We start from the raw sequence: 25,821 nt of genomic DNA, 5'->3' as shown, positions 1-25,821 counted from the left end.
AGGTCTCTGGCATCGACTCTGCCAAGAGGCCCTACTCAGACATGAAGGCACAAGTCATTTACACCTGAACTAACAAGACATCATAGCCCATAAGCTCCATCTCATTACCTTGTCATTCAGATTATCTTAAGTCCTTTTGAATTATTTATCTACTCACGCAAAGCCAATGACTGTACGCCATTCTGCATGCAGTATGATAGACTTTCAGTTACTAACCCGTATAAATGGGTCCAATTATATAAACTATTTATGGAAGGGACATTAGTGGCCTATAAACATGTACTATCACTGTTGGCTAAAGTCGAGCAGACATCATGCAGACATTAACATTGCAGGTTCTGAATTCTTCACTGCCAGTTGTCGTTGTGGATTGCTTTGTGTTGTAAGTGATGATTCATATACATGCGAATCAAGAAGACATTTAACATAAATCTGGTTTATCATGATAAAGAAATAAGAACAAACATATACTGCAGAAAAAGATCATCACGTATTTGTGAAAAGACAGTTTATACACTTACAAACATTTGGCAAAAGAACTGTTATACCAGCACAGATATCAGCACATACTGAAATAGCTTTGGCATCAAGACAGCCCCGTCCAAAAAGAACAGTCTTGTTGTTAGAATAAGCAAAAGTACTGCAATGGTATGGAGACAGGAATGAGCAGATTGGCTGGGGATAAACACACAGGCTGCAATCAACAAAAACATTAAGACTTCATGGGAAAGAGGACAAACGTTGACTGAAAAAATGTAGAAATATCATGCTTTTAATTTATAACTGAATAAATAATTCAGACGATTGTAATTTAGCACCAAACACAGTTAAAAGAACTTGAGCAGAAAAGTACTGAGGCATTTTGTAGGGCTCTACTGGATTTCATTAGTAGTTTGGGGTTCTAGTTTGACCCTGTGACGGTCCCGGATGCAGGAGAGAGCGGTTGGGCGAATTTTCTTCACATCGATGTGGTTGTTCTCCAGGTGAAGAGCCACCAGAGGGGAGGATTCAGTCATTCTGACTTTACACACTGACTTCACTGGAATAGAGCTGGAACACATAAGTTATATACGGAGTTATAAACAGATAAACCTCTGGCGCGTACTTTAGCACTTTAGCAAATGTGTTTAATCAATGACATCCTGTAATGACTGGTTAAGTTGTTTTTCTGCTCATGTCTCTGGAGACAGACAGTTTGCTGAGGCTCAGTGTCACGGAGCTATGGAAACATGACGAGCGGATTCAGAGTTATGTACTGTATATTTGAATCCACACAATTATTGGCAGGCTGCCAAAGGAAACACACAAATATTCTAATTAGTCTGGAGTTTTCAGTTCATGCAGTGCACTATTCCCTTGGGTAGGGCATGCACACTGTTCAGCCTGCCATACTTGGATAGGATGGCCTGAAGGCAGCGAAAAGCTTATGACTGTGAAATGCAATCCAAACCAATAAAAACTATGAGTGGATTTTGTGAGAGAAGAGAGGGGAAAGCGAGGGTGAATGGAGTGACGATGGGAATAGGGCACGACAACAAACTGAGCTCAGTTTCAACCCGTTGAAGTCTCAGTGAATCCCTGGCAATAACGAAAGCATGCTGCAGTGTTATATCAACTATATCTCACTAGTTTATTGAAACAAGTGAAGGAATTCTATTGAAAGTGCAGATTCTAGACCTACAGTCGATACCACATTTACATTCGTACATGGAATCAAATTTCATTAAAAAGTTTTAATTTGCGAAAAGAAAAAACAGGATTTTTTGCAATTTTTGCCATTGTTTAACCCTGAAACAAAAACGTTGGGAATGCAGACCTAAAAACAAATAGAGCAAATGCAGACATAAAAACGTAGCACCAATATAGGAATTTTGGGCGGATACCGATATTTTTCATACACACATCTGCCAATGCCAATACTGATTATAGAGAAATTTAATATTTGCTGTAAAATTTCTAAGTGCAGATATTTTAATGCAGTAGCCTGGTGTGACTAAAACATTCAGCTGTTCCAAAGTATAAGAAATACATCATTGCATATTAGTTTGAAATATTGGTCAATTATCATAATTCCTAGAAATATGTATTTACATTTATATAGTATAACAAAATAGCAGTAATAACTGTAGACCTCTAAAGGTTGCAGTGCCTACGTGCCAAGTTGAGGAGGTCAGCACCGCAGTATGAATATGCTAAGATGAAAAACTGCAAAGTTTGATTTAGGCTTCACAATCACTTCTGAATCTAGTTTCATAAAGTAAAGTCTTCTATCTCTGCCTTGATATGAATTAGACTGCGAGCACCAGGATCACGAGGTGAGACAAAGTTGTCCAGAGTGTTTTAAGAGAAGGTTAGAAGAGACTGGCTACAGAGGCTGTGTGGAGACGACAGTCAGACTCCAAACTCCACTCATACTCACGTGATGCGGTTGTGATCCAGTCGCAGCAGCTGCAGGTACTTGAAGTGGCGGATGTTCTGCGGGACGCTTTCAAGCCAGTTGTTGTCCAAGAGAAGCTCCACCAGTGTTTTGTAGGCACCCCGGAAGGACTTTCCCTGGAGCCCCTCCTCCACCAGCTGGTTATGGGAGAGGCGCAGGGACTGGAGGCCTGGACGAAGGTGACTCAGCGTGTAGTGGGGGATAGCACGGATGTGATTGTGCTGGAGAGACAGTTGCCGTAAAACTCTGGGCAGGTAAGGGGGCACCACAGACAACTGATTGTGAGACATGTCCAGAGCCTCCAGCTTCCTGTGAGAGTAGGGGAAGAAAGAGAGAGATGTACTCTATGTGTGGCCTCGACTACACTCCTAAAAATAAAGGGTCTTAAATAGGCTCAGACTGTTGTAGAAAAATCTTTAATTGGTGGAGTCCAGGGGTAACCCTAATGTTAAGAAGAGCCATTTTGTCCTTTCAACAAGAATCAAACCACTTTGGCAGCCACAACATTTTATGTCCATTTTACCACCTTGGCTGTAAATATGTCTCAGTATGTGTTAATGTACTAGCATAGGCTAACAAATATAATATAAATGAAAATGCAGACTCACTTTGCTCTGCTTTAAGTTTTAGCTCAGCTATAGCTGCTTTTTTTCGCATCTCCGGCAGGAAACTTTTCCAGAAGTGGAATAATTTCTTCTAAAATGTTTCTTAATGTTCTATTTTTTACGAGGCTGAAGTCGCTTCTCATTCACCAGCTTCTTGTTTGAATTTTCCTGTTCCACCTTAAATGGTGAAAATGAAAATATAAACACTCATCTCCTGCTGTGTAGTCAATTCCAGTCTGTTGTCCATTTAGAAAGCAAAATTGACATCTATTTATATGACGATCAGCTCTGTTTTTTCACTATTTTGCACAATAAAAACATTTTAGACTAACTTCAGTTGTCAGTTGGCCCTTATATCTGCTTATACAGAATAATAAGACACTGTTAAGCCTGTTAAGAGCTCCCAACACACCTGAACCAAGCCATTAAGAACACTGAATACCTTGTACAGGTGTGCTGGCAGCTAAATGTGGTCTGTCTGGTTGGGGCCATCTAAACATTTCACAAAGTAAGACACAACAAATCTGCTTAAACCCAAATAAACACACAAGAATAATACTTTAATTGCCTTGTTTAGTGTAAGCAAATAAAACTTGTTTTCATACAAGACCAAGTGAAAGTATAGTTTATGGTCAGCGCACAGAGTTTACATCGAATTCTCTGTGGTTGATGTTTTCCTGAAGGACTGAAGATGTTATATGGGCAGGAAGTTATTCACCAGTGTTTGCTTTGAGGCTGGGCCTCATGGCGGGTCATTAACCCTGCATTAGGCTGCCAGAGCTAGCGTGAGCCACAAACGAGAAAGGGTAGACGCATGAGCGTGTGTGTTTGTGTTTATGCTGTTGTGTGTGACTGGAGAAGGCAGGAAGACAGAGAAGCACATTTCCTTTGGCACTAGTTCCCTCACAGCACTGCTGGACGTGCAGTCTGCAGTCAGCATGGATTTTGAGGATATAGCTCTACCATGGATGAAGTACATTCATCATCAAAAAAGTTCTGTCCAGTTTTCCTTCAGTATTAGTCATGATCAAATCCCACCCACATGCGCTTCATCTCTATCACAGCACAGCTAACAAGAGTTTGGGTGTTCCTTCACTGTAAACACTAACTTGTTAACACTAACTTGTTTGTTTATGTATTTATTTATTTATTTATTTATTTATTTTTGGCTTAGTTTATTTATGTGCTAAATTAGTCATTTTAGCAGCTAAAAAACTAATTCAGATCTAGTCACACTTCTTATTTCTGGTATAACCTTTAGTTATTTAGGAAAATTTAGTTCATCTGGATAAATTCTACAGGCTAAAGAGTCTTTTGTTCAAAAAGCTTCCTAGCTTTCTTAGCAGTCAGTTGGTTTCTGTTAAATAACTCTTATTTTACAAATTTTAATTTACAAATATATATATATTTTTGTAAAATGTTATTTTTATTGCCCTGCGATGGACTGGCGACCTGTCCAGGGTGTATCCTGCCTTCTGCCCAATGGCAGCTGGGAAAGGCTCCAGCTCCCCCTGCAACCCAGAAGGATAAGCGGCTTAGAAGATGTGTGTGTGCATATGTTATTTTTAGTTTTTATAGCATATTCTCAAGTTAAATGGGAAGTTTGGACACATTTTGCATGTTTTTGTTTTGTGTTCAGGTTTACTAGTTCAGTCTATTAATGTAACAAGATTTTATTTGAAGTAATTTTGCACTTTTTGTTTTGGTCCATTCATCATGAACTGTAAATGATAGCTGCTAGACTTAAATGATGTTCACACACTCACACACACATTATCTAAGCCGCTTATCCTTCTGGGTCTTGAGGGGAGCTGGAACCTATCCCAGCGGGGCAGAAGCCAGGCCCATCACAGGGCAGACAAACAGACATATACGTTCACACACACACACTCACACCTAGGGGCAATTTAGCGTGTCCAACTGGCCTGACTGCATGTCTTTGGACTGTGTGAGGAAACTGGAGCACCCGGAGGAAACCCATGCAGACATGGGGAGAACATGCAAACTCCACACAGAGAGGACTCAAATTATGTAAAAGAATACAAATCTAAAACGACATGATGGTGACAGAGGAACATTATCTAACGTTGGTGGTGCTTGGACCCCTTCCCTTCCCCAAAAGGATGAATCCTGATGATAACAAGCACGCTGAAGAAGCATTCAAAGAGAACTCAGTCAATACTTGGTAAATGTCTTCTGAGCATCTAAGTGAATTATCTACTATGGCCTCATATATACATCAATATAATGTGTTTTCCTTTGAGACCTGAACATTGAGCTGGATCTTCTTTTCGAGCCTGTGTGTGTGACGTTAATATATAAAGGCGTATTGCATAGTCCGAAAAACTCCTATAAAATCTGACCTACATACTGATTTGAAGAGAACTGAAGAATTTTGGGGAAACATATGCTGAAAATAAATCATGATTTTAATATACCACATAGCTTACTTGTTTATTTTTTAAATATGGTGAAAACTGCATAATCCTTACCAGCAAATCTACAAATTGTTCAAGCTCAAAGTGAGCCTTGTCAAAGCCGTTCAGAGCCAGTACGAAATTACAACGATGGACACCCTGCATGGGAAAAAACCTCAACAGTCAACCAGCACTAAAGACAGCCTTGTAAAAAAAGTGAATAAGGCATAATTACAGCGCTCCAAAGAGTGACAGATTGTAAAAGTGGTTTTGATCTTCAGGGTTATTGGCTGGTGCTGCCTGTGACGGATCTGCTGGCGCTGAGACCCTGTTCCTTTGTGGATCTGTACCAATAAGCCAAAAGCAATCAATAAGACATGGTGGGGGGGCGGTTCCTGAGGGAGCGCTGGCTTAATGAGAAGCAGAGATCCTGTCAATGCCACCACACATCCACGGGCACACACCGTAACCAGAGTTACACAACCAAGCTTACGCAACCCCCACACATGCTGGCCAGGACAGTCGCTGTCATGATGAGGCAGATTTCACCAGTCGGGATGCTGCGGCGCAGGCCTGAGCCCGGCCTGCTTCGCTCCCTTTATTTCCAGCTTTGTGAATCAGATAAGAAAACTGCGGGGGAAAGGGGACACTGCCATAGCTGCATTTTGTCGGTTCTTGATTGGATTACAAAAACTTTCTGGTTAGGTAACCTTTATTTATTTTTTTTTATTTGTGAGTGTGTTTGGCTCAGTGCGTCCTGCCTCATATTTGCCCAGCTGTTTGCTCCCAGTCATCCCCACAGGCAGGGGGACTTTTACATAACTCATTATGAAACTGCTGTTGTGTGCGTTTCTAAAGCAAAATCTCACCATGCAGAATGCTAGCTTGTGTTTTTAGCGCTCTGAACGAAAGCTTAGCATGTCCTCCAGTTCACCCTCCCTTAACCCCCCCCCCACCACAACACCCCCAACCACTGTGATTCCTGCTCTTTGCCCAGAGCAGAGTGCCTTCAGCCTGGCTACAGAAGCATCATACACTGCAAAAAGTGATTCACTGAGTTTAACTGATTCAAATGTGTGCATCAATTGCCTCATGAATTAAATTATAAAAAATGAATATTATTATTTTATAATAATAATAATAATGATAATAATAATATCACCGCTTAAAGACATCAAACTTACACAATTTTCCACATACCTCAGATATCGTCAATCAGCCGTGACATGTGCGGTGTCCAAATTTTTCTTCTTTAGTGGTACAAAGCTAACGCTGGTAACAAACACTACAAGTCAATAGTCACCCAAATCTTTTCTATAAATATACAAAACTGTATGCAGGTCATTATTCAGGTCACACAGGCTTGTCAGTGTGATTTAGAGCATAATATGACTCACCAGCCATGTTTACATGCAGTCTAATAATCCGTTAATAATCCGACTAATAGCTCAATCGGAATAGAATACGTCCATGTATACGCCTCAGTCAGAATAGAATAGACTGATGGAGACCATTTGGAAAACAATTTCTATCTGATTTAACGAGGTGGGTAAGCCTGTAAATAATCTGTTAAATAGAAGAATAATATCCGTGTAATAGCCTGTATCTGATCACATTCCCAATCGGAAGGTGTAAGCACGTTCTGATCATGTGCGTTGCGTCATAGCGAAAGTTTATAACGTTCAACATGACAAGAGCAGAAACTGGTCTGCAGAGGAGACGACCTAAAAGACTGCCGTGGGACGGGCGTCCAGCTTATGTGTCTCAGAACACGACGTCTTCCTCTCGGCCTTCTTTAATAAAGATATGTGAGGGATGTTTTCCTTAGTCTGACATCATTTTAAAGTAAATAAAGCACAAGCACTGCTCACTGCTGCTCATGTCACTCTGACCGGACTCATGTGGTGCTGGTTGTCATGGTAACGTCTGCACTAAGTGGTACTCTACGTATGCGCGTAATTTTGGATCTGATTACTTGTAGTGAGCATGTAAACAGAGATTTTCCATCAGATTGTTGAGTAGAGTGAGATATAAACACTTCAGTCTTAATCTATAACCAGAATGGCAAAAATCTTAGTATGTAAATTCAGCCATTGTGAACTACAAAGATGAATCAGACTTCACTGTGTAGCTGAATGCTGGCATGCCACATGCACATTGACGCTACTGATTTCTGTTGTTCCTTTTCATAAATGATGTTAACTGTTTAATCTTGAATTTTCTAATTGAAGATAGATGTTTAAAAATAGAGACAACAGAAAGCCTTTTAGCTCAAGCACTGAACTAAAAAAGCTAAATCTACACATCAAACATGTCTTGACTGCATCTGGGGTAAACTGAAAACTGTGGCAATTCAACCACTCAACCTTCTATCTCTGAAACAGTAACAGTAACGTCTAGTTCATTTGCATTATTTGCATTGGTATCATTAATGGATAAAGGGCAGGTGGCATTTTCAAATATAAAAACAGAAAAAACAAAACTGTGCTAATGTAACTTGTTTTATTCATGTGAAAATAATGTACACATTTGAATGGAATAAATTCCGTGCATCACTTTTTTTCAGTGTTGCAACAAACGATCCACAACAATCCCCCCTGCCTCTCTGGCCCGCAGCAGGACCTAGACAGCCTGTTCCTGAATCCGATCTAACCAGAAACAAATGGGAGCTCTCCCACTGACACAGGACCCCCATGTCATTTCTCACACAACAAACACAAACAAGCGCACATTTGCGCACTCATGAGCCCTGGGGCATCACCCCCGCGGATCTCCACAGGGCCTTCACCCCCGAGCGCCTCCCATTCCCATGACATTAGATCAAACAGCACAGACATGAAGTCAGCGGTCAGCATTGGTTCACTGCTAAAGGAAGTTCATTACTACTTTGTAGCTGCTTCACATGGCTCTCTGTGCTTATGCATACTTATACATAAAGTATACGCTGAAAGAAACATAGCTATGTGTATAAGTTAGTGGACTTTTAAGGGAGCACATTGCGAAAGCTGTTAAGAGTAACCCAAACATGGAATGAGAGTTTATGAGCAAGCGCCAGGGTCTGAGGGAGGGGCAGGAGGGGTGGGGAGGGAGGAAGCCTGGTGTTTTTAAGTGTGCCCCTGGCTTTGTGAGTAAGCAAGGATACATTCTGTGGCCTGCTATGCATTTACAGTCTATAGTTTAAAGACATGAAATAGCAAATAAAGAAGCAGCAATTAAAAGAACTACTGCCTTTGCGAATGTCAGCATTTTAAAGCGTGAAATAAAAATGGATAAAAGTAAGGATAAAATTCCAGCTTCAAGGTGGTTGTTACTACCTTTTTTTAGCTGTACGATGTAATTTGTCCATTTTTATAGATAACAATATGTCATACAGTGTCAGTAACCACAAGTCTATATGAGAACCCTAACCAGCTCTACATAGTTTGAGGCATTTTCCTTCCAGAATGTGAAACATCAAGGAGGTATCAGGGAGAGTTTCTGGGCTAGCTGAGCTTTTTTGCTTAATCCCATAAAAGGCCAGGGCCCAAAGTTTTACTACACACTTCTATAACCTAAGAACAGCTTAGCTAGTTTGTCTTAGTATGTAATAAGTCTGGGATTTAAGGGGTTAATTACAGGTGGGAGTGGTGGGAGGGGGAGATGAAACAATATTATTTGTTAATATTATTTTTCCCGACCTACTTGCAATGGAGACTGCCTGCCTCAAAAACATGTTCTGAGTTTTAAAGACAGGCAATCACCATCAGCAGCAAGTCATTATATTTTAATGGAAGATTACAGAAAAACAAGAATTTTGTCTTTTAAGCGATGAATCATGCATGTACTCTTTTTGCAGGCTCCCTAGTGGCAATTCTGCTGATGGAATGAAAATCGACTTCATCAATTTATTTTTTCATTGTAACTGTGTTATCAGGTTAACTACAACACTGTATGTCAAATATTTCTCAGTGGATGTCACCAAATTTTCTATATTTAAGTCATGAAAAATCTAAAATATTGTTACTTGGTACTAAAACTCAGAGAAAATACTTTCTGAGAAAGACGGCTCTTTAGCTTCATATACCAGACCTGAAGTACAAAACCCAGGTGTGATTTTAGACTCTGAGCTCTGTTTTATCCAGCATGTAGACTTTAGAAAGGCTAAAGTTCTGCCTTTTCTATCTCAGAGCAATGCATTTTTTACACACAAAGTTGATCACTGTAATTATCTTCTTACTGGACTTCCTACGAAAATAATCCATCCCTTACAACTCATACAAAATGCAGCAGCAGCATCCCAAAAAAAACAAAACAGAGAGATCAGATCACTCCCGTTTTAAAAGAGCTACACTGGCTACCTGTATCATTCAGGATAGATTTTAAAGTTCTGCTACTAGTTTTTAAGGCTTTAAATGACCTTATAGCACCTGCGTACATCACAGAGTGTCTGTCTGTTTATGTTCCAGCATGTGATCTTAGATCTGCAGATACTGACCTTCTATAAAATACAGAAAACATGGACAGACTCGTTCAGTTATTATGCTTTGAAACTGAGGAGCTCAATTCCACCTTTTATCAGACAGTCAAGCTCAGTGTTCACTTTTAAGAAGCATCTAAAAAGGCATCTCTTTAACTTTGCACTTTAATTAAAACTCTACATCCCTTTTAATTTGATCTGTCATTTTCTTATATGATTCCAAATTAATACTCATAATTTCTTCTATTACAGCTGAGCTTTATCATCTGTCTGTAAAGCACTCTGAGCTGCCACCGGCATGAAAAGTGCTACAGAAATAAAGAATATTATTATTAATATTATTGCTGATGGCTCTGTGTGTGAGATGTGACTATGTTGAGCTGCTAGTGAACAATGAGGGGTGTGCTGAGATAAAACGGACAGCAACTGCAGCTTTCTCAATATCAAAAATCATGTAGCCACAATAGACAACAGAATTTTAAACAGAATAAACACGTTAGAAACGTTGACTTGTTTGCTTACCTACAAAGACAAAAATCCTGTTCGCTTCCAGTTTTGTAAATCATACACATTCCCTTCATGCTTATATATCATGAGGAAACAACTGCATAGTTCATCTGAGGAATCTCCTCCAAAACAGGAGGAAAGTGCATTTTATGGCTAGAGAGATTAATCTGACCGAGAACATAAACTAACAAGGTCAAAAACAGGTTTTAATTTTATGTTGACTTTAACTTTGTTTGCTACTTTAGCCCTCTAGCTCCAGTACAATGCTAAAGAGACAAACTCTGAATAGCAAGCATGTGTTGGTTGATCAATCACACACAGGGTAAGAGGGAAATGTACTAATTTGATTTGTGGCTGAACCGTCGCTTCAGTGCTGTGAACTATGAAGCAGCTGTGCAGTGTGCAGGAAACCTAATAAAGGAACGTGTAAAGGTTTGTGAGACGAGCAGCGAGTTTGGGTATAGACTGTGAGCTTTATGGAGGCTCTAAGGCTGATGGCTGTCAGGAGAGGAAAGGGATGGAGGTGGTAGTTAGGCTGGGTTCAGGGAGCAGATTTAAGGAGCTTATTTGGACTGACAGGCACTTACAAGCAGTGAGAAGATGAAAGCAGACAGTGAAAGTCTCAGTCGGGGAAAGGCTCAGATTTACACTGAGATAATAGCATGGTGCAGGAGTGGCTGGGTAGATCACAGGACAACACACGCACACACAGAGACACACGAGTATTAAAAAGTTGGGAACAACATAATTTAGCGGCGCTGGTATTGAGAGAGTGCGACAGTGAATTTGACATGGGGCCTGTATTGAAGATGACAGTAATAGATTACTCATACTTACTGAGAACTCATAAACTCTACTGTCAAACATGGATAAAACAACAGCGACAAGAATTACGCTGATGATGTCTGATTTCTTACCATGAAAGATGGTGATGAAAGTAGTAGAGGAGGAGAGATGAGCAGGGGTGGGAATGTTTTACTCAAGTATTATTGGAATGGAATACATGGATTTTTACTCGATTACTTTTCCGAGTGTGAAGACTTACTTTTTATTCCTTATATTTTCATTTAGACTGTTAATCATTACAAATCTCAAACACACTGAGATATTTTTTCATTTTCTCTATCGAGTTCCCCATTCATTTTTTTTATGAAAACATCATTTCAAATCCATATTAATATAAAATTAAATTGCTCCCAACTGTGCTAAATGGTCTTATCCAGACAGGCTGACAGTTTTAATTAATGTGAAAGAAGTAGGCGAATGTGGTGTTAGGTGTCTTGCCCAAGGACTCTTGTTGATATAGCATAGTGTGCATGCCCAGATGGGGATATAGCATAGTGTTATAGTTGATATAGCATAGTGTGCATGCCCAGATGGGGATATAGCATAGTGTTATAGTTGATATAGCATAGTGTGCATGCCCAGATGGGGATATAGCATAGTGTTATGGTTGATATAGCATAGTGTGCATGCCCAGATGGGGATATAGCATGGTGTTATAGTTGATATAGCATAGTGTGCATGCCCAGATGGGGATATAGCATGGTGTTATAGTTGATATAGCATAGTGTGCATGTCCAGATGGGGATATAGCATGGTGTTATGGTTGATATAGCATAGTGTGCATGCCCAGATGGGGATATAGCATGGTGTTATAGTTGATATAGCATAGTGTGCATGTCCAGATGGGGATATAGCATAGTGTTATAGTTGATATAGCATAGTGTGCATGCCCAGATGGGGATATAGCATGGTGTTATAGTTGATATAGCATAGTGTGCATGCCCAGATGGGGATATAGCATGGTGTTATAGTTGATATAGCATAGTGTGCATGCCCAGATGGGGATATAGCATAGTGTTATAGTTGATATAGCACAGGGTGCATGCCCAGATGGGGGATCAAACCCTGGTCTACCACATGGAGGTCAATAGCATCACTCACAACACTACATCAAAATACTGTAGCATACCAAGCTATTGATGTGACAAATACAAATCACTTTTACTTTTGATTTTTTCATCAAGGCAGTTTTTTTATCCATATTGCCTAATTAATTTAATCCATATTGTCCATATGCATTCAACTTATCTTCTTCTTTTTAAGAAAGTAATCAGACAGCCCTAGCACCCTCTGAATCTTCATTTAAAACTATTTTAAAAACGGTTATGTATTCAGACCACAGATATTTACAAGGACTGTGTTATGATCTATTTAAACCCAACACATTAATAGAGATAGTACTAATCTAAATGTATACAAAACCATCAGTTATAGGGGAGGTGGCTGTCCAAAACCCTCACCCCTAAATGTCAACGTGTGAAAATAATAAATACATTTTTGTGTATTTTTTTCTTTTTGAACTCTTTCAAAGTGAAGTTAAAAGATTTACATTTATCATGGATAAAAACCTACATTCAAAATAGTTTTCATGTCACTACTGAGTTTTAATCCACAGACAGAGCCTTATTTTAGCCACACCCCTGCATTTCAGAGCAAGAAGTGAGACTGCATCCCTGTCCCTCATGGCCACATGGTGAGCAGTTAGACCCCATTGTTTTGACATGAATGTGTCACAAAGTCTGAAAATTAATGTGTAACCTTAAGAACTGTCACTACCAAAACACATTATTTGCAATTCAGTATTTTTTATGTTTTTTTTAATTAAAAATATTTTGATTTAATGTGAATAGTTCAAAGCTGTGTTTGCTCATCATGTACTGGCTTGCATTTTTGAGTTGTGCAAATATTGTCACTACCGAAACAGTCACTACTGAAACATTTGGTAAAGTGTCAGCAGAGTTATGATTGTTTTGGTAATGACAAAGTGGAATGTTCTATCATTCATTTTAATAAAATAAACATAATTAAGGGGTTATGTCACTCAAAGCGAAAGGATTTAAGTCTAAAATCCAAAGTAGGCTTTCAACTCTGATTTTGAAACAGTTTGGCAGACTGATCAATACAGGATCTGATCTCTCTGTTCTCTAAATCTTTAAAAGCTTTGGACTGCACTGCAGAGAGAGGAGTAACAATGGGAGGAGAAATGAAGAAAACATGTTGGATTTGAAGGAAGGCCAGAAAAGCTTCACTAGAAACTGAATGAGAATTAGAAAAGATGGAAGAAAGGCGAGACTGTCAGTGAGCTAATAAACAGACAGACCTCCTGCTGTGTTGTACTAGAAAGCGTACACATATGTACTGGATTATCTAACGTCAGGCGTGCCTGTGTGACACATGCTGTGTAAAGGACTTTAGGAAAGAAGACATTCACCCTGTCAGAAACCTCAGTGTGAGTGTAAAATTCATGAGACTCTTCCTTCTCTCTTAACTTTATGTCTTCTCATATTCCCTCCATCTCCACATGTCATTTCTCCCTGAAAGATTTCCTCTACTTCTAGCCACTCGCCCCCATACACACTACCCTACAAGTTTGGAATTACTTGTCTTAATAATACTGTTACTTTATGTGTAATGCTAATACTGTAAGTTGCAATATTATAAACTAGAACTCAAAAGGTCATTTTAAATGTTTAAATATTTCTACAAGTATTTTGGGAACAACAATGATAAATAATATACTATATATATTTACAGTCAATTGTTTTTGAAGTTATCTGCCTCAAGACCTATTTCCACTATTTCCACCAAATTGTCAAAATTCCTACGTAATTCAATCACTGAGATATAAATTAGATCATTTCCAGTAGTTGTGAAATGGTGCATTACAGAGAAACCAGCTCAGATAGGACTCAGGGGTTGCAAAGCCTAACACACAAATATAGCCATTTTATCTACTGTTCAAAATGACCAGTGAAACTATGAGTCTTCTGAGGATTTTGTAATTATGTAGTAATGGTACATAATGGTAAAACAGTGGTAAATCTAAAAAAAAAAAAATAACGTTTTTGTTGGCTGACGACGAATGTTGTTTTGCCTGACAACATCCTTCATGTACCTCTCGGTTTTACCCCAAAACCTGATCTCTAAACTATCGTAAAACAATGTCTCAGGCATCAGGCAGTATATTCATAACCAATTTTATGTAGTAATTTTCTGTGAGGGGGCTTTCAGAGGCATTCAACTCTTCAGATGTCTGGTTCCTATCACCACCACTGTGAACAACTGTCACTCTTTCTGTACGATTAAACATTTTACATCTTACTACTCTGAATGACTTTGCTTACATCTTTCCCTTCAAATTCTGCAGAAATTTGGAAATATTGGTGGAATTCCCCTTTCTTTTTATTATAACTTGAGATGCCACGTAGCTTTCTCGGTCATTTTAGATTCTTCTAAATTCTGGACAACTTCTGAATAATTACTCAGTACCTGAGAACCTGAGGGTTTGCGTTTTAGAATGATTTCATAATGTATCTGCAGCTAAACTGTTATATATACTTTGGAAAACCCTGATTCCAAATGTTTGAACTGTAGTGTAAATAAAAAACCCACAGATCCTCCCTCGCATAGGCTAAAGCCACCCCGGCCTGCCCGCTAACCCACCCTCCGTCCCACTACAGTTGGCTGAGCTTCCACACCGCAGCACAGGCGCCCCGCAGGAGGCCTCTGGGGACACAGCTCATCCTTAATTATGAAACAGCCCTGGGCTGCAGGGCCCTGCAGGGGTCAATGACTGCACCACTGCCCGCCATCTTAATCAACCACCAACCGAAGGGCCTCATGCCCGCGGCCGACAGGACGAGGGACGAGTGTTTGCGAGCTTGCTCTTCTAATCTTATCACCATCACTCGGTGTGTTTGGCAGTTGAAAGAGGCTCAGTAATGCTGAGTGTGCTGGCTGTCGGCTCGCCGCAGTCACTGGAGCGCTTCTGTAGTGCATGAGTGAGTGATGGGAAACCCTGGAGAGATACACATCTCCCCTGCAGGAGAGTGACCCTTGGGTCCCAGGCTGAGGCTGAGAAGTGCAGGACAGAGGATAGGCCAGCTCACTTACTGACCATGAGAGAGGCCAAACACATAGGGCCAGCTCAGAATGTAATTCTGGGACACTCTCTCACTGCAGCGTCCTTGTTGGAAGCACAAGGGTGACGGATCTAAACATGGCTGATGTGTGCCCTCTAGTGGTCACTAAGGAAAATACATCACAATCAGTGGACACCAATGGGACCTGTCATCTAAATCAGTGGTTCCTAGCCCTGGTTGTGGAGGAACCCCAGCCCTGCACTTTTTGGGTTTGCCTGCCAAAACACACCCACTTCAACTCAGGTAGGGCTTGTTAATTAGCGGATTTGTTGGATCAGGCATGTTGGGAGCAAGGCAAACACTAAAATGCGCAGTGCAGAGGGTCCTCCAGGACCGAAATTGGGAACCACTGATCTAAATGAACTGATTAGATACTGTACTTGGAGCAATGGAGGGTATTAAGTTTACTCCGTTATCTGTGTTGAAGTAAAATGTTGTTGCGTTTGTGCTTATCTGAGTATTTTCAAATGGTAATACTTTTACTCAAAAATATCAGTAAGGAAAGAAATCTACTTTTCACTCTGTTCCACTTAAAGGGAATTTTTTTTTTTACAATTTCTGCATAATTAAAGTGGTAACATGTAAACAAAGTGATTCAGAGTGGTTCGATGTGAAATACTCTTTTCCAGAGAAACTTATCGAGTCAGAATTGTTCACAGTGGTGGTGATATGAACCAGACATCTGAAGAGTGTAATGCCTTTAAAAGCTCCCTCACAGAAAAGCACCACGTAAAATAATTACTAATATGTTCCTGATGTCTGAGACATTATCTTGTTTTGGCCTATAGAATATTTTAAATCCATTCATGATGGAAAGGTACATGCAGGGCACTGTCAAACAAAATAGTCCCAGATGAAAAGGTTTCTTGTCTATTTTAACATTATCAACACTATATATGAAAACTCAGAAATATACATAATGTATGTACATAATATAAATATAAACAAAAAAATGGCTATATTTGCATTGTAGACATTGCTACCCCTGGTTCCCATCACAACCAAAGTAAAAAAAAAATCTGAGTTGACAAGTTTCTTTAGAATGAAGCATTTCACATCAGACTGCTCTGAATCACTACTGACTCACTGAATCTCTAGTCTACTACTGAATGATCTATTTAAGCAAAATTTTTGAAAGATCAGTGGAATTCCCCTTTAAGCCTTTTACATTGAGTTTTTAATTCTCCTTTTGTGTTTGATATCATTGTGTTCAGTTGGTTTAACGCCAGCACTGCTTGCTGTTACTCACACCAAGTGTTAGCATTTTAATGAGGCCAGAACTTCAGTTACGATATTCCTGATGGATGAGAGATGCACTAAGAAGTTCCAGTGAAGTTCCAGAGGAGAGTCAGTACTTGAGTTTGAGCCAGTGATGGGCAACACCGCTACTTTTCTTTTTGATCCGACGCCAAGTGATTACATGGCTGATCTCCAGATAGCAATTCCAATATTGGGCCTCATTTACCAATATCTTACTAAGTTTTTTCTTAAAGTTGTTCCTGAGAAAGGTCCTAAGAAAAAGTCTATGTCGGATTCATGACGTGTTATTAAACCGCAGAACTGTTCACACATTTGTGCTCTTGTGTGTGTGTGTAGATTCTGTTCTTACAAATCTTAAATTACCCCAAGGTGTGAGTGTCTGTCTGTCTGCCTTGCGACGGACTGGAGACCTGTCCAGGGTGTATCCTGCCTTCCGCCCAAAGACCACTGGGATAGGCTCCAGCTCCCCCCGCAACCCAGAAGGATAAGTGGCTTAGAAAGTGTGTGTGTGTGTGTGTGTGTGTGTGTGTGTGTGTGTGTGCGTGTGTTTTAAGAACAGTTGTTGAATGAGGCCCACTGACGCTAAGTCTCCTTGTACACATAAAAATTCTACAGTGAAAAATAGTAAAAATAATAACTAAACACATTTGCATTAGTGTTAAATAAACTGCCACATAAACTGACTGTTTAAAATAACTCTCCCAAAATAGACCGTTCACTACATCGGATGTGGACCTCCGTGCCTGTGAGTGTGAAAAGCAGGAGGAGAGCACGGAAACGTAATTCCCTTCCCACACATTTATTTGTATATTAATACTGTTTGTTTAATACTATTTATGTACAGTATATTCAGTTTCTGCTTAAAGAAAAAAAAATGACCAACACTGTCATGAGAGGATCAATTCTCAAAAAGAATCAGGATCAGAAGTTTTAATATTTCAGTATTTTTTCGCCCACCCCTTGTTTGAACTGGTACTTTATTAACTTCTACTCCAACTATTTTTGCCTAGTTTTATTTTATTTCTGTTTAATTGAAATAACACTACAGTTTACCAGGATTAAGGCTGTTCCACCCACCTTTGGTACTCAGGACGTCAACCTCAAACCGCGCCTTTTTTAATGAGAATTTTAGGCTTACTGAACGATCTTAATTCAAATGTTACACTCGTTTAAAAATAGTTACCGACTAGTTTTAGATACAGTGGCAACAGCAATGCATACCGCATTCTGTCACCACTCCGGTGACCACCCACCCCTGCCCCCACATATAAGCGTTCAGAAGTTTAGCACAGTCACAGTCTGTAAGAAGAACGAGTTTGTTTTAAATTAAGATGAACACTGCAAATAAAGAAGGACAGAAAAAGGGGGGATGTCAGCCAGTTAAAAGTGGGTGATCAAGATATACTGGCACTGTTTAAAAGGAAGCTTATGCTATAGTAACTGCAGCCGTCAAATGGAAATGATGTGACACAGCTGTCTAAACAGAACCTCATGCTTTTCCCTCATAAATTAATACCCTATATGTCCAAAGGTTTGTAGACACCTGAACATCCAGTGTTTCTTCTGAAATCATGGGTATTAATAGGGAGTTTGTTCAGCTTCTACTCAAGGTTTGCACTATATTTGGGAGAATTGCTGTGATGATTTGATTGCATTCAGCTAGAAGAGCTTTAGTGATCACGTCCTGATGCTGGATGATTAAATCTGGATCACAAACATTACATTATTCCAAAGAGCGCAGTTCTGCTGCTCCACAGACCAATGGTGGAGGGCTTTAGGCTTTATACCCCTCTAGACGATGCTTGACACAGGGTATGGTGACCTTAAGCTCATGTACTGCTACTCCAGATTGCCCCATTCTATTGTCAGTGCTTTTCTACAGAGATTATAGCTCTGTGGGTACAACTGAACACCTGTAATGGATGGACCTTAAAGCAGCTGAATGCACTAATTAGGAGTGTTCACATACTTTTGGACATATAATTTTGCAATGCAAATATTTTCTGTATCCCAAAAGTCAAAGAGAAGCAGAGTGAATTTCATGATCTGTAGCTGGATAAACGAGTAGGTTTGTAGAGATTATAGTGAGTGATTGAATAATGTATGTACGTTTTAATACTAGTCAAAAACAGTTCATTATAGAGTTTTGCTTCAACACATTACAGTTTCAGCTAGTTGTATACAGTACATTGACATACAGTCATGTTACTTATATTCACAGCGTTACAATTATGAACGTATAACAAAATTCAGTGCGAAGTTCTGAAAATATTGTAAGGATTTAATGTTGGGACAAGTTATGTTAACGCAAATGAGGTGAGGCAGGGAGCCCATGCAAGAAATTGTCAGGGGGCCCGAAATTCTTACTGGTGCCTGTCTTATTAAGCAGATAAAGGTATGTGCATTCTCCATGTGGAGGACTCTTACCTATTACTAAGGGTCTCTGAACTTAAGCAATAAAAGATACATTAGAGTGACTCACGGCAGGTTGATCCAGGCTCCAGGGTAGAAACTGTTCTCTCTCAGGAGATTATGACTCAGATCCAGCACTCTCAGGTGGACAGACTTATTCAGAACATGGTCCTGGACCTCCACTATCTGATTGTGGGACATCCTCAAATCCTGTAAATACACACATAATGGTTTGTTTGTTTTATCAAAAAGTAATATTTGATGATTTCAGTTACTGATACTGACACAATGAAGTATGTGCTGAACCACTGATCTCACCTCTAAGGAGCGAGGCAGTCCAGTTGGGATGGAGCTGAATCGGTTGTTGTCTAATTTCAAATGCTTGAGCACCTTCAGAGGTCTGAAGGCCCAGGGCTCTACACTGCCCTCATACAGGATGTTTCCTGTCAGCTCCAAGACAAGCAGGTTGGACAAACCTACAGGAGGTTTAAAAGACATACTTGTAACAAAGATCTCTAACATTTCTTGGAATTCTTCTATGAAATTCCCATAAAAATTAATGAATGAAATATATGAAATGAAATGAATGAAAATATATGCGCTTGAAATATATACGCTTACTCTTTACTGGGACTTTTAAATGAGGATTAAACAAACCATCAGGCCAAACCTTTGAAGCTTTGTGTAAGCAGTTGGCTTATTTTGTTGTCATTGATCCTCAGCTCCTCCAGAGACGGCGGCAGACGCGGGATTGTCACTAGATCATTACCGTCAAGGGTCAGTCTTTTCAGCTTTGTCAGGTTCTGTTAGGGATAAAAAGAGAGCGTATTTTCCTTCTTCCCCGAGGACATTTATGAATCACTGCAGAATATAGCTTTGGGCTCAGTGATTAAACATCATCTGTTTAACTGTGATGCCAATTTAATCTGGCCATATTTCCAGGATAACCACCAAATGAATAGTCTCCATTTTTGCCAGGGACTCTTATGCTGGTGGGTTATTTTGAGGTAAAGGCAGTTCTTTCTAAACACTGCCATCAGCTCAGCCCAATGGCACTCTTTGTCTGTCCCTGTCAGCCTGCTAGTCTCCTGGCCCTCGACACTGGTGGCACATCAGGAGTGGACACTGTAAAATCTGACCCCATTTCCTCCCCTTTAAAGAGCACTTGCTTCTCCAGCTCGTTACACGGACCTGCAGAGCCAGAACACCACAGGATGCTGAAGTTTTCCAGAACTTTCCACTGGTCAGACTGTGGTTCCAAGTGTTTTTTGAAGCAGCTACTGCCCTAGGAGGTCTATGTGGCCAGTCCTCAAGGTCTCAGAGAGACAAATGGTTATTCTGGGAGAATCTGGGCTCAGCTGAAACCGCCATGTAGCTGGCACATCAGTTGTATTTTGAGGGCTGACATCTGAAACCTTTCTCACAGTATGATTTGCTGAAAAGGCTGAGAGAAATGGAAACCCTAAAACGTCCTGTGGCAGTGACACCAAAACTATAATAAACCCCAAAAGTACTTGCTGTTTTCATGATAAATTATCTCAATCCTCCTCTAAGTCATCCACCTTTTCCAAATAAGTGACAAAATATCAAACTATAATAAATAACTTTTATTATTATAATTATTATTATAGATTTATTATATTCATTATTTTGCTATCTTCAGTAAAATATTTTGACATTTTTTTATTGTCATGGCAATTAGGGCCTGATCGATATATCGATTGGCTGATAATATCAGTTCATATTAAGGTTCCATCTATTTATGGGAATCAACAAAAAAATCCCACCAACAAAGCACTTTGAAGAAGAGCTCTTACTGATCCTGAAATTTTTGTCTCAACCCAAAAACAAAGACTTTGTGTCCAAGCCCAACCATATCATCACATTTTGAGTACAAACCTGATCTAAGCCCGACCTGAACCACATCATCAGGTCTTGAATCTGAAACTGACCCAAACCCAACAAAATAGGCCTATCCTGTCCAAGCCCAACCTGACCCAAATCACATCATCAAGTGTTACGTTCAAAGCTGGCCTAACCCCAACAAAATTCTCTCTCTGAGCCCACCCTAACCCAAACCACATCATCACGTTTTGAATCCAAAACTGACTCAAGCCTGAAAATGACTTCATAAACCGCCTCAAACAGAGCCAACCTCACTCAGTGCGCCGTGTAATGAGCACTGGTTAAATTACCATGTAACAACAATTATAGCCGTCTTTAGGTCATGGATAAATAAAGGATCATGGATAAATTAAATAAAAATAACCTGCCCTCCACAATTAAGTTTAAAATCCACTTTAATGAATTCATCGACCAACGCTTTCGAACAACATCCCAAAAGTTTGAGTCTGGATAAACTCTTCACAACTTTTCACAGCTCACACTGCGCAGTGCTAATATAGCGAGACATCAGGCTTCACTCGTTTAATACCAAAACTTTATGTTACAGATGACATATTAAACATATAAAAACATTTTTGCCAAACAAAATAACAAACATAATTTAGACAGCACTCAACTTTTGACATTCAACATCCATTTTCTCTGGAGTGTGGGTTAAATTCTATGAACAACATGAATGAGTGACTCCAGCATGCCAGATTAAAAATGTTTTACGGTAATAAAGCAGTCTGGTTCCATTGGGCTTGGACAAATATTTCAGGTTTTATTTTAAAGTGCCTTGTTTCATAGCCTATTATAATGAACACAACTTAAATGTGAGGAAAATGATTCTTTCCTGTGGACTTTAAATGTTGTTACATCACTCTTAACTGCAAAAATGACAGTTACCAGCTGCTCACCTTTCTTACAGCAATACAAGCTGAACTGGTAAACCTGACCATGAAACTTTATAATGGTCAAGATCACAAAAACATTTGTTGGGAAGTTCCACCTCAAGCACTGCAATATTGACATTATTTAAGACTTTGTGAATTTCTACTTTTGAGAATTTATATCAGTCAATAATGTCAGTTATCAGATTTTTAGCTCATTTTTTTGATACTAGTTTCGGTATCATAGATAAAATGTTCATATTGGCCAGGCCCTAGTGCATGTTCGATGTAGCAACTGAATAGAGTATAGATCTTTGCTCCTTGCTGCCAATATAAGTAAGTGATATAATTAAGTATAGTGATATTTGAGGGACCCAGAAGGATAAGCGGTTTAGATGATGTATGTATATGTATGTTCATATGATATTTGAGGGATTATACAGTACCATGAAGAAGTTGGGACTGATAGAGGAGTCATCCAGGAAGTTCCTGCTCAGGTCAACTTCTTCCAGGTTAGGCAGACCAGAGAGACCCCGAGGAGGTAATATAGTGAGGTTGTTTCCTTTAATGTAAAGCAATCACAAACAGGAATAGTTACCACATGTTTCAAACTGACGTTTTTTGTTAAGGAGATTCAGAGATGTTTTCTGCATGCGACTCACCCGATAGCTCGATTATGGTGATGCTGAGGTCAGTGATGATGGGCAGATGGGACATGCCAATGTCTTTACAGGAAATGCGGCCTCCGCCCAGCTGGCATTCTTCCGGCAGCAAGTCTGTGAAGCCATCTCTGGACGCAGTGCTGTTATTAGCAGCTTCATTCTCCTCTTCCTCCTCTTCTTCCTGTCCTTCCTCTTCCCCTTCCTCCTCTTCTTCCTCTTCTTCTTCTTCCTCTTCTTCATCATCATCCTCCTCCTCCTCATCATCGTCATCATCTTCCTTCTTCCTCTTCACCTGCTCATCACTTTCACTCTCCAGGCCCAGGAGGCGTTTCTTTTCCTCTTTGAGCTCATTCAGTATGGTGTTCAGTTTACCTGTTACTCCGCCCCTCCTTGCCAAGACGGAAGCGAGCTCCACCCACACGGCCAGCGTCCGCCCCAGAGGCTTCTGATGTGTCAGCAGCGCCGGCCAGCCCAGAAAAACGGAGCCCATCATTAGACATCAAATACAGAAATGACTGGATTTGCCATGGACATACAAACAGACTAAATATAGTGGTCAAATAGCAGAGACAGAAAGAGAGAAACAGCAATTTGTGAGACGGAAAACTGCAGTTAAAAAGATAAAAATGACCAGCACTCTCATTATAATGCGGGTACATCATACTGAGCTGAGCTGGAGCCCACACCAAAGGAGCCGGGCCGTTTAATGGACATGGACAAAAGAATGCTTTGATATAGTTGTACTGGCAACTTTTTACTTGTATTGCTTCAACTGTCCACTTCTCAAACTTTCACAAAAGACGTCAGAAAGGGAGCAGAAATGTGAATAAAAGACAAGCAAAATTTTTTGGTTGGCAAATATTTGCGCTGCGGATCCAGCCCCACCTCGGTGTCTGCAGCCGTACCCCCAGAGTGTGTCTTTCTCAGGCTTTCGTCTGCTCCCTCACCCTCTACAAGAACATATCCATGATTTAACACATTGATATCAACACTGAACAGCAGCTCAACACAAAACTGGACATATGATGTGAGCCAAGAAGGGGGCACTTGGCAGTGAATGCTACATTTATACTCGTGTGGAAATCAGAGCCCTGTCAGGCACATATAGAGCACAGTGAAAAAGTCAGACCATGCTTCATTTATTTCATTTTCAGTCAAAATGGACAGTAATTTTTCAGGAGTTTCCAAAACTGAATTTCCAAAAAATGAATAAAAGCTAAACTATGTAAGTTGAGGGCCTTTGGAGACCCCTCTGGTGGAAATGTGTAATTACACACAGTGTGTGGAAGAACATTTTGCAACATCAGTTGTGCTTCAGGCCCCCATGAGTGGATAAACCTGACATTTGTGAGTGCATTGAAAGGACATTGAAAGAGAGCTCAAAGCTTGCTGAAGGATGTGTCTTCCAATGATGTAAGTGAATTGTCTACTATTGTCATCATATCTTTATCAGTATAATGTTAATTTTGCATTTGAAACCTAAACATTGAGATGGACCTTCTTTCTGAGCCAGTGTGTGTGACACTAATATATAAAGACGTATGACGTGGTTTAAAAACACCCTCCAGCACCCTCGAAATCAGACCCAACGCCTCTGACTTTTAATTTAATATTTCAGGCTTTAAAAGGAGACTTGCAGCAGCACCTGGACACCATATAAGGAGAAAATGGGATTCCTACAACCGAGCAAGAACTGGTAGACCATGAAAACTGTTCGTGAATGCAACCAACTTCTAAGACTGAACTTTGTTTGAAATTGAGCAACAATGAACTGGCCACATCAGAGTCCAGACCTCAGTGTCACTGAATGTGTTTGGGATTACAGATTAAGACTGAACTTTGGAGGGGTGGAAAAACATCCCTGCACATTTCTTTGAAAAACTGAAAGAAAGTCTCCTGAAAAGACTGGAGGCTGTAATAAGGACAAGGGCGGACACACATTATACCGTATTATATTTAGCTGTTGAGGCTTCCATGTAATTTTGAGTTTAAAATATATGCTTTCTGCCTGACGCCGAAAAATGAATGGAAATTGAACATATGAAGGGTGGTCTTTGACTTTTGCACAGTTCTGTATGTAAAACTGCAGTAAATCCTCGATTAGAACCAGAAAACAATCACTGGTTTATCAAAATCTCATAACACCTTTTTTTTGTTTACATTCTGTGAGCATTTTATGATGAATGGAATATTTACAATGGTCCTAAACTTAACTAACATTAAAGTTAAGAATATTTCTTGCCTTCTTCTGTAAAGTTACCACTTTGGAGAAACAAGATTGATCTTACAACAGCAATGCTATATAGATAGAACAAAATTATGTATATATGAAACAGACATCCTATAAGAAAGATATTTCCATTAAAAATCAGTACTCGACGGCTCATGTACTCTACCTTTATTCCAGTAAGATCTGAGAACTCAGCGTACTGCAGTCAGTGAAACTCATGTAATCGTACAACAACTTACTTGATATCTCACTCGAATCTACCATCGCTGTCTCCGTTGCAGGTGTGTTTGAGATGTCATTGGCAGGTGAGTCTGAATCTGTCCCGTTCTCACTGTCCCGTTCTACCAGTGCGTTCGGATAATCCGTTTCCAGAGCTAAAGCTCCCACACACACACTCACGCACACACACAATAGCCACACTGCCTGCATGGTGCTGATCTGGTCTGCTGTGTGCGTGAACACTCTCACTCAGCATGTACCTGCACTCTCACCTCCAGCTGCCCTCTTAAAGACTCGGAGTCAGCCAGGAGAAGAGGAGGGGGAAGACTGCAGAGATGACGGGGGAACATCCCTGACTGTGCTTGTTCCATTTCCAGAAACATCAGCCCTCTCTTACACAGTCTGTGTTTATCTTACTGAAACATATTTGGGGAGAGAGAGAGAGAGAGAGAGAGAGAGAGAGAGAGAGAGAGAGAGAGAAAGAGAGAGAGAGAGAAAGAGAGAGAGAGAGAGAGAGAGAGAGAAAGAGAGAGAGAGAGAGAGAGAGAGAGAGAGAGAGGCAGTAGAATAGAGAATGAGAGAGGCAGTAGGTGTATGAGGCAGCAGAATAGAGAGTGAGAGAGACAGTAGGAGAGAGAGGCAGCAGAAAAGAGGGGGAGAGAGGCAGTGGAAGAGAGAGAGGCAGCAGAATAGAGAGTGAGCGAGGCAGTAGGAGAGAGAGGCAGCAGAAGAGAGAGGGAGAGAGGCAGTAGAAGATAGGGAGTGAAGAGATGCAGTGACAGAGGCAATGAGACAGAGAGGCAGTAGGAGAGTAAGAAAGAGAAGAGAGAGAGACAGTAGAAGAGAGAGGT

At 40.2% G+C, this 25,821-nt stretch overlaps 1 protein-coding gene across 2 annotated transcripts; it reads right to left on the bottom strand.

Moving 5' to 3' along the window:
• Positions 1–491: 491 nt before the first annotated feature.
• On the bottom strand, positions 492–25,506 carry si:dkey-32e6.6 (extracellular matrix protein 2). Of its 2 annotated transcripts, none has more exons than XM_036592522.1 (9): positions 24,991–25,506; positions 23,407–23,471; positions 22,522–22,966; positions 22,306–22,421; positions 19,753–19,885; positions 19,401–19,558; positions 19,153–19,292; positions 2,420–2,746; positions 492–1,050 (listed from the first exon to the last, which is right to left on the bottom strand). In XM_036592522.1, the coding sequence occupies exons 1-9, from the start codon at positions 25,178–25,180 to the stop codon at positions 873–875; spliced, it is 1,752 nt and encodes a 583-aa protein (XP_036448415.1). In that variant the 5' UTR covers positions 25,181–25,506; the 3' UTR covers positions 492–872. The 2 variants fall into 2 exon arrangements, with proteins under 2 accessions (XP_036448415.1, XP_036448416.1); XM_036592523.1 differs by having other exon boundaries at positions 22,522–22,963.
• Positions 25,507–25,821: the final 315 nt, after the last annotated feature.

The sequence above is a fragment of the Colossoma macropomum genome, unplaced genomic scaffold (genome assembly GCF_904425465.1).
Source record: "Colossoma macropomum unplaced genomic scaffold, Colossoma_macropomum, whole genome shotgun sequence".
Classification (NCBI taxonomy): domain Eukaryota; kingdom Metazoa; phylum Chordata; class Actinopteri; order Characiformes; family Serrasalmidae; genus Colossoma; species Colossoma macropomum.
Note: the sequence above shows the minus strand (reverse complement) of the source record. Positions and strands in the feature narration are given on the sequence as shown.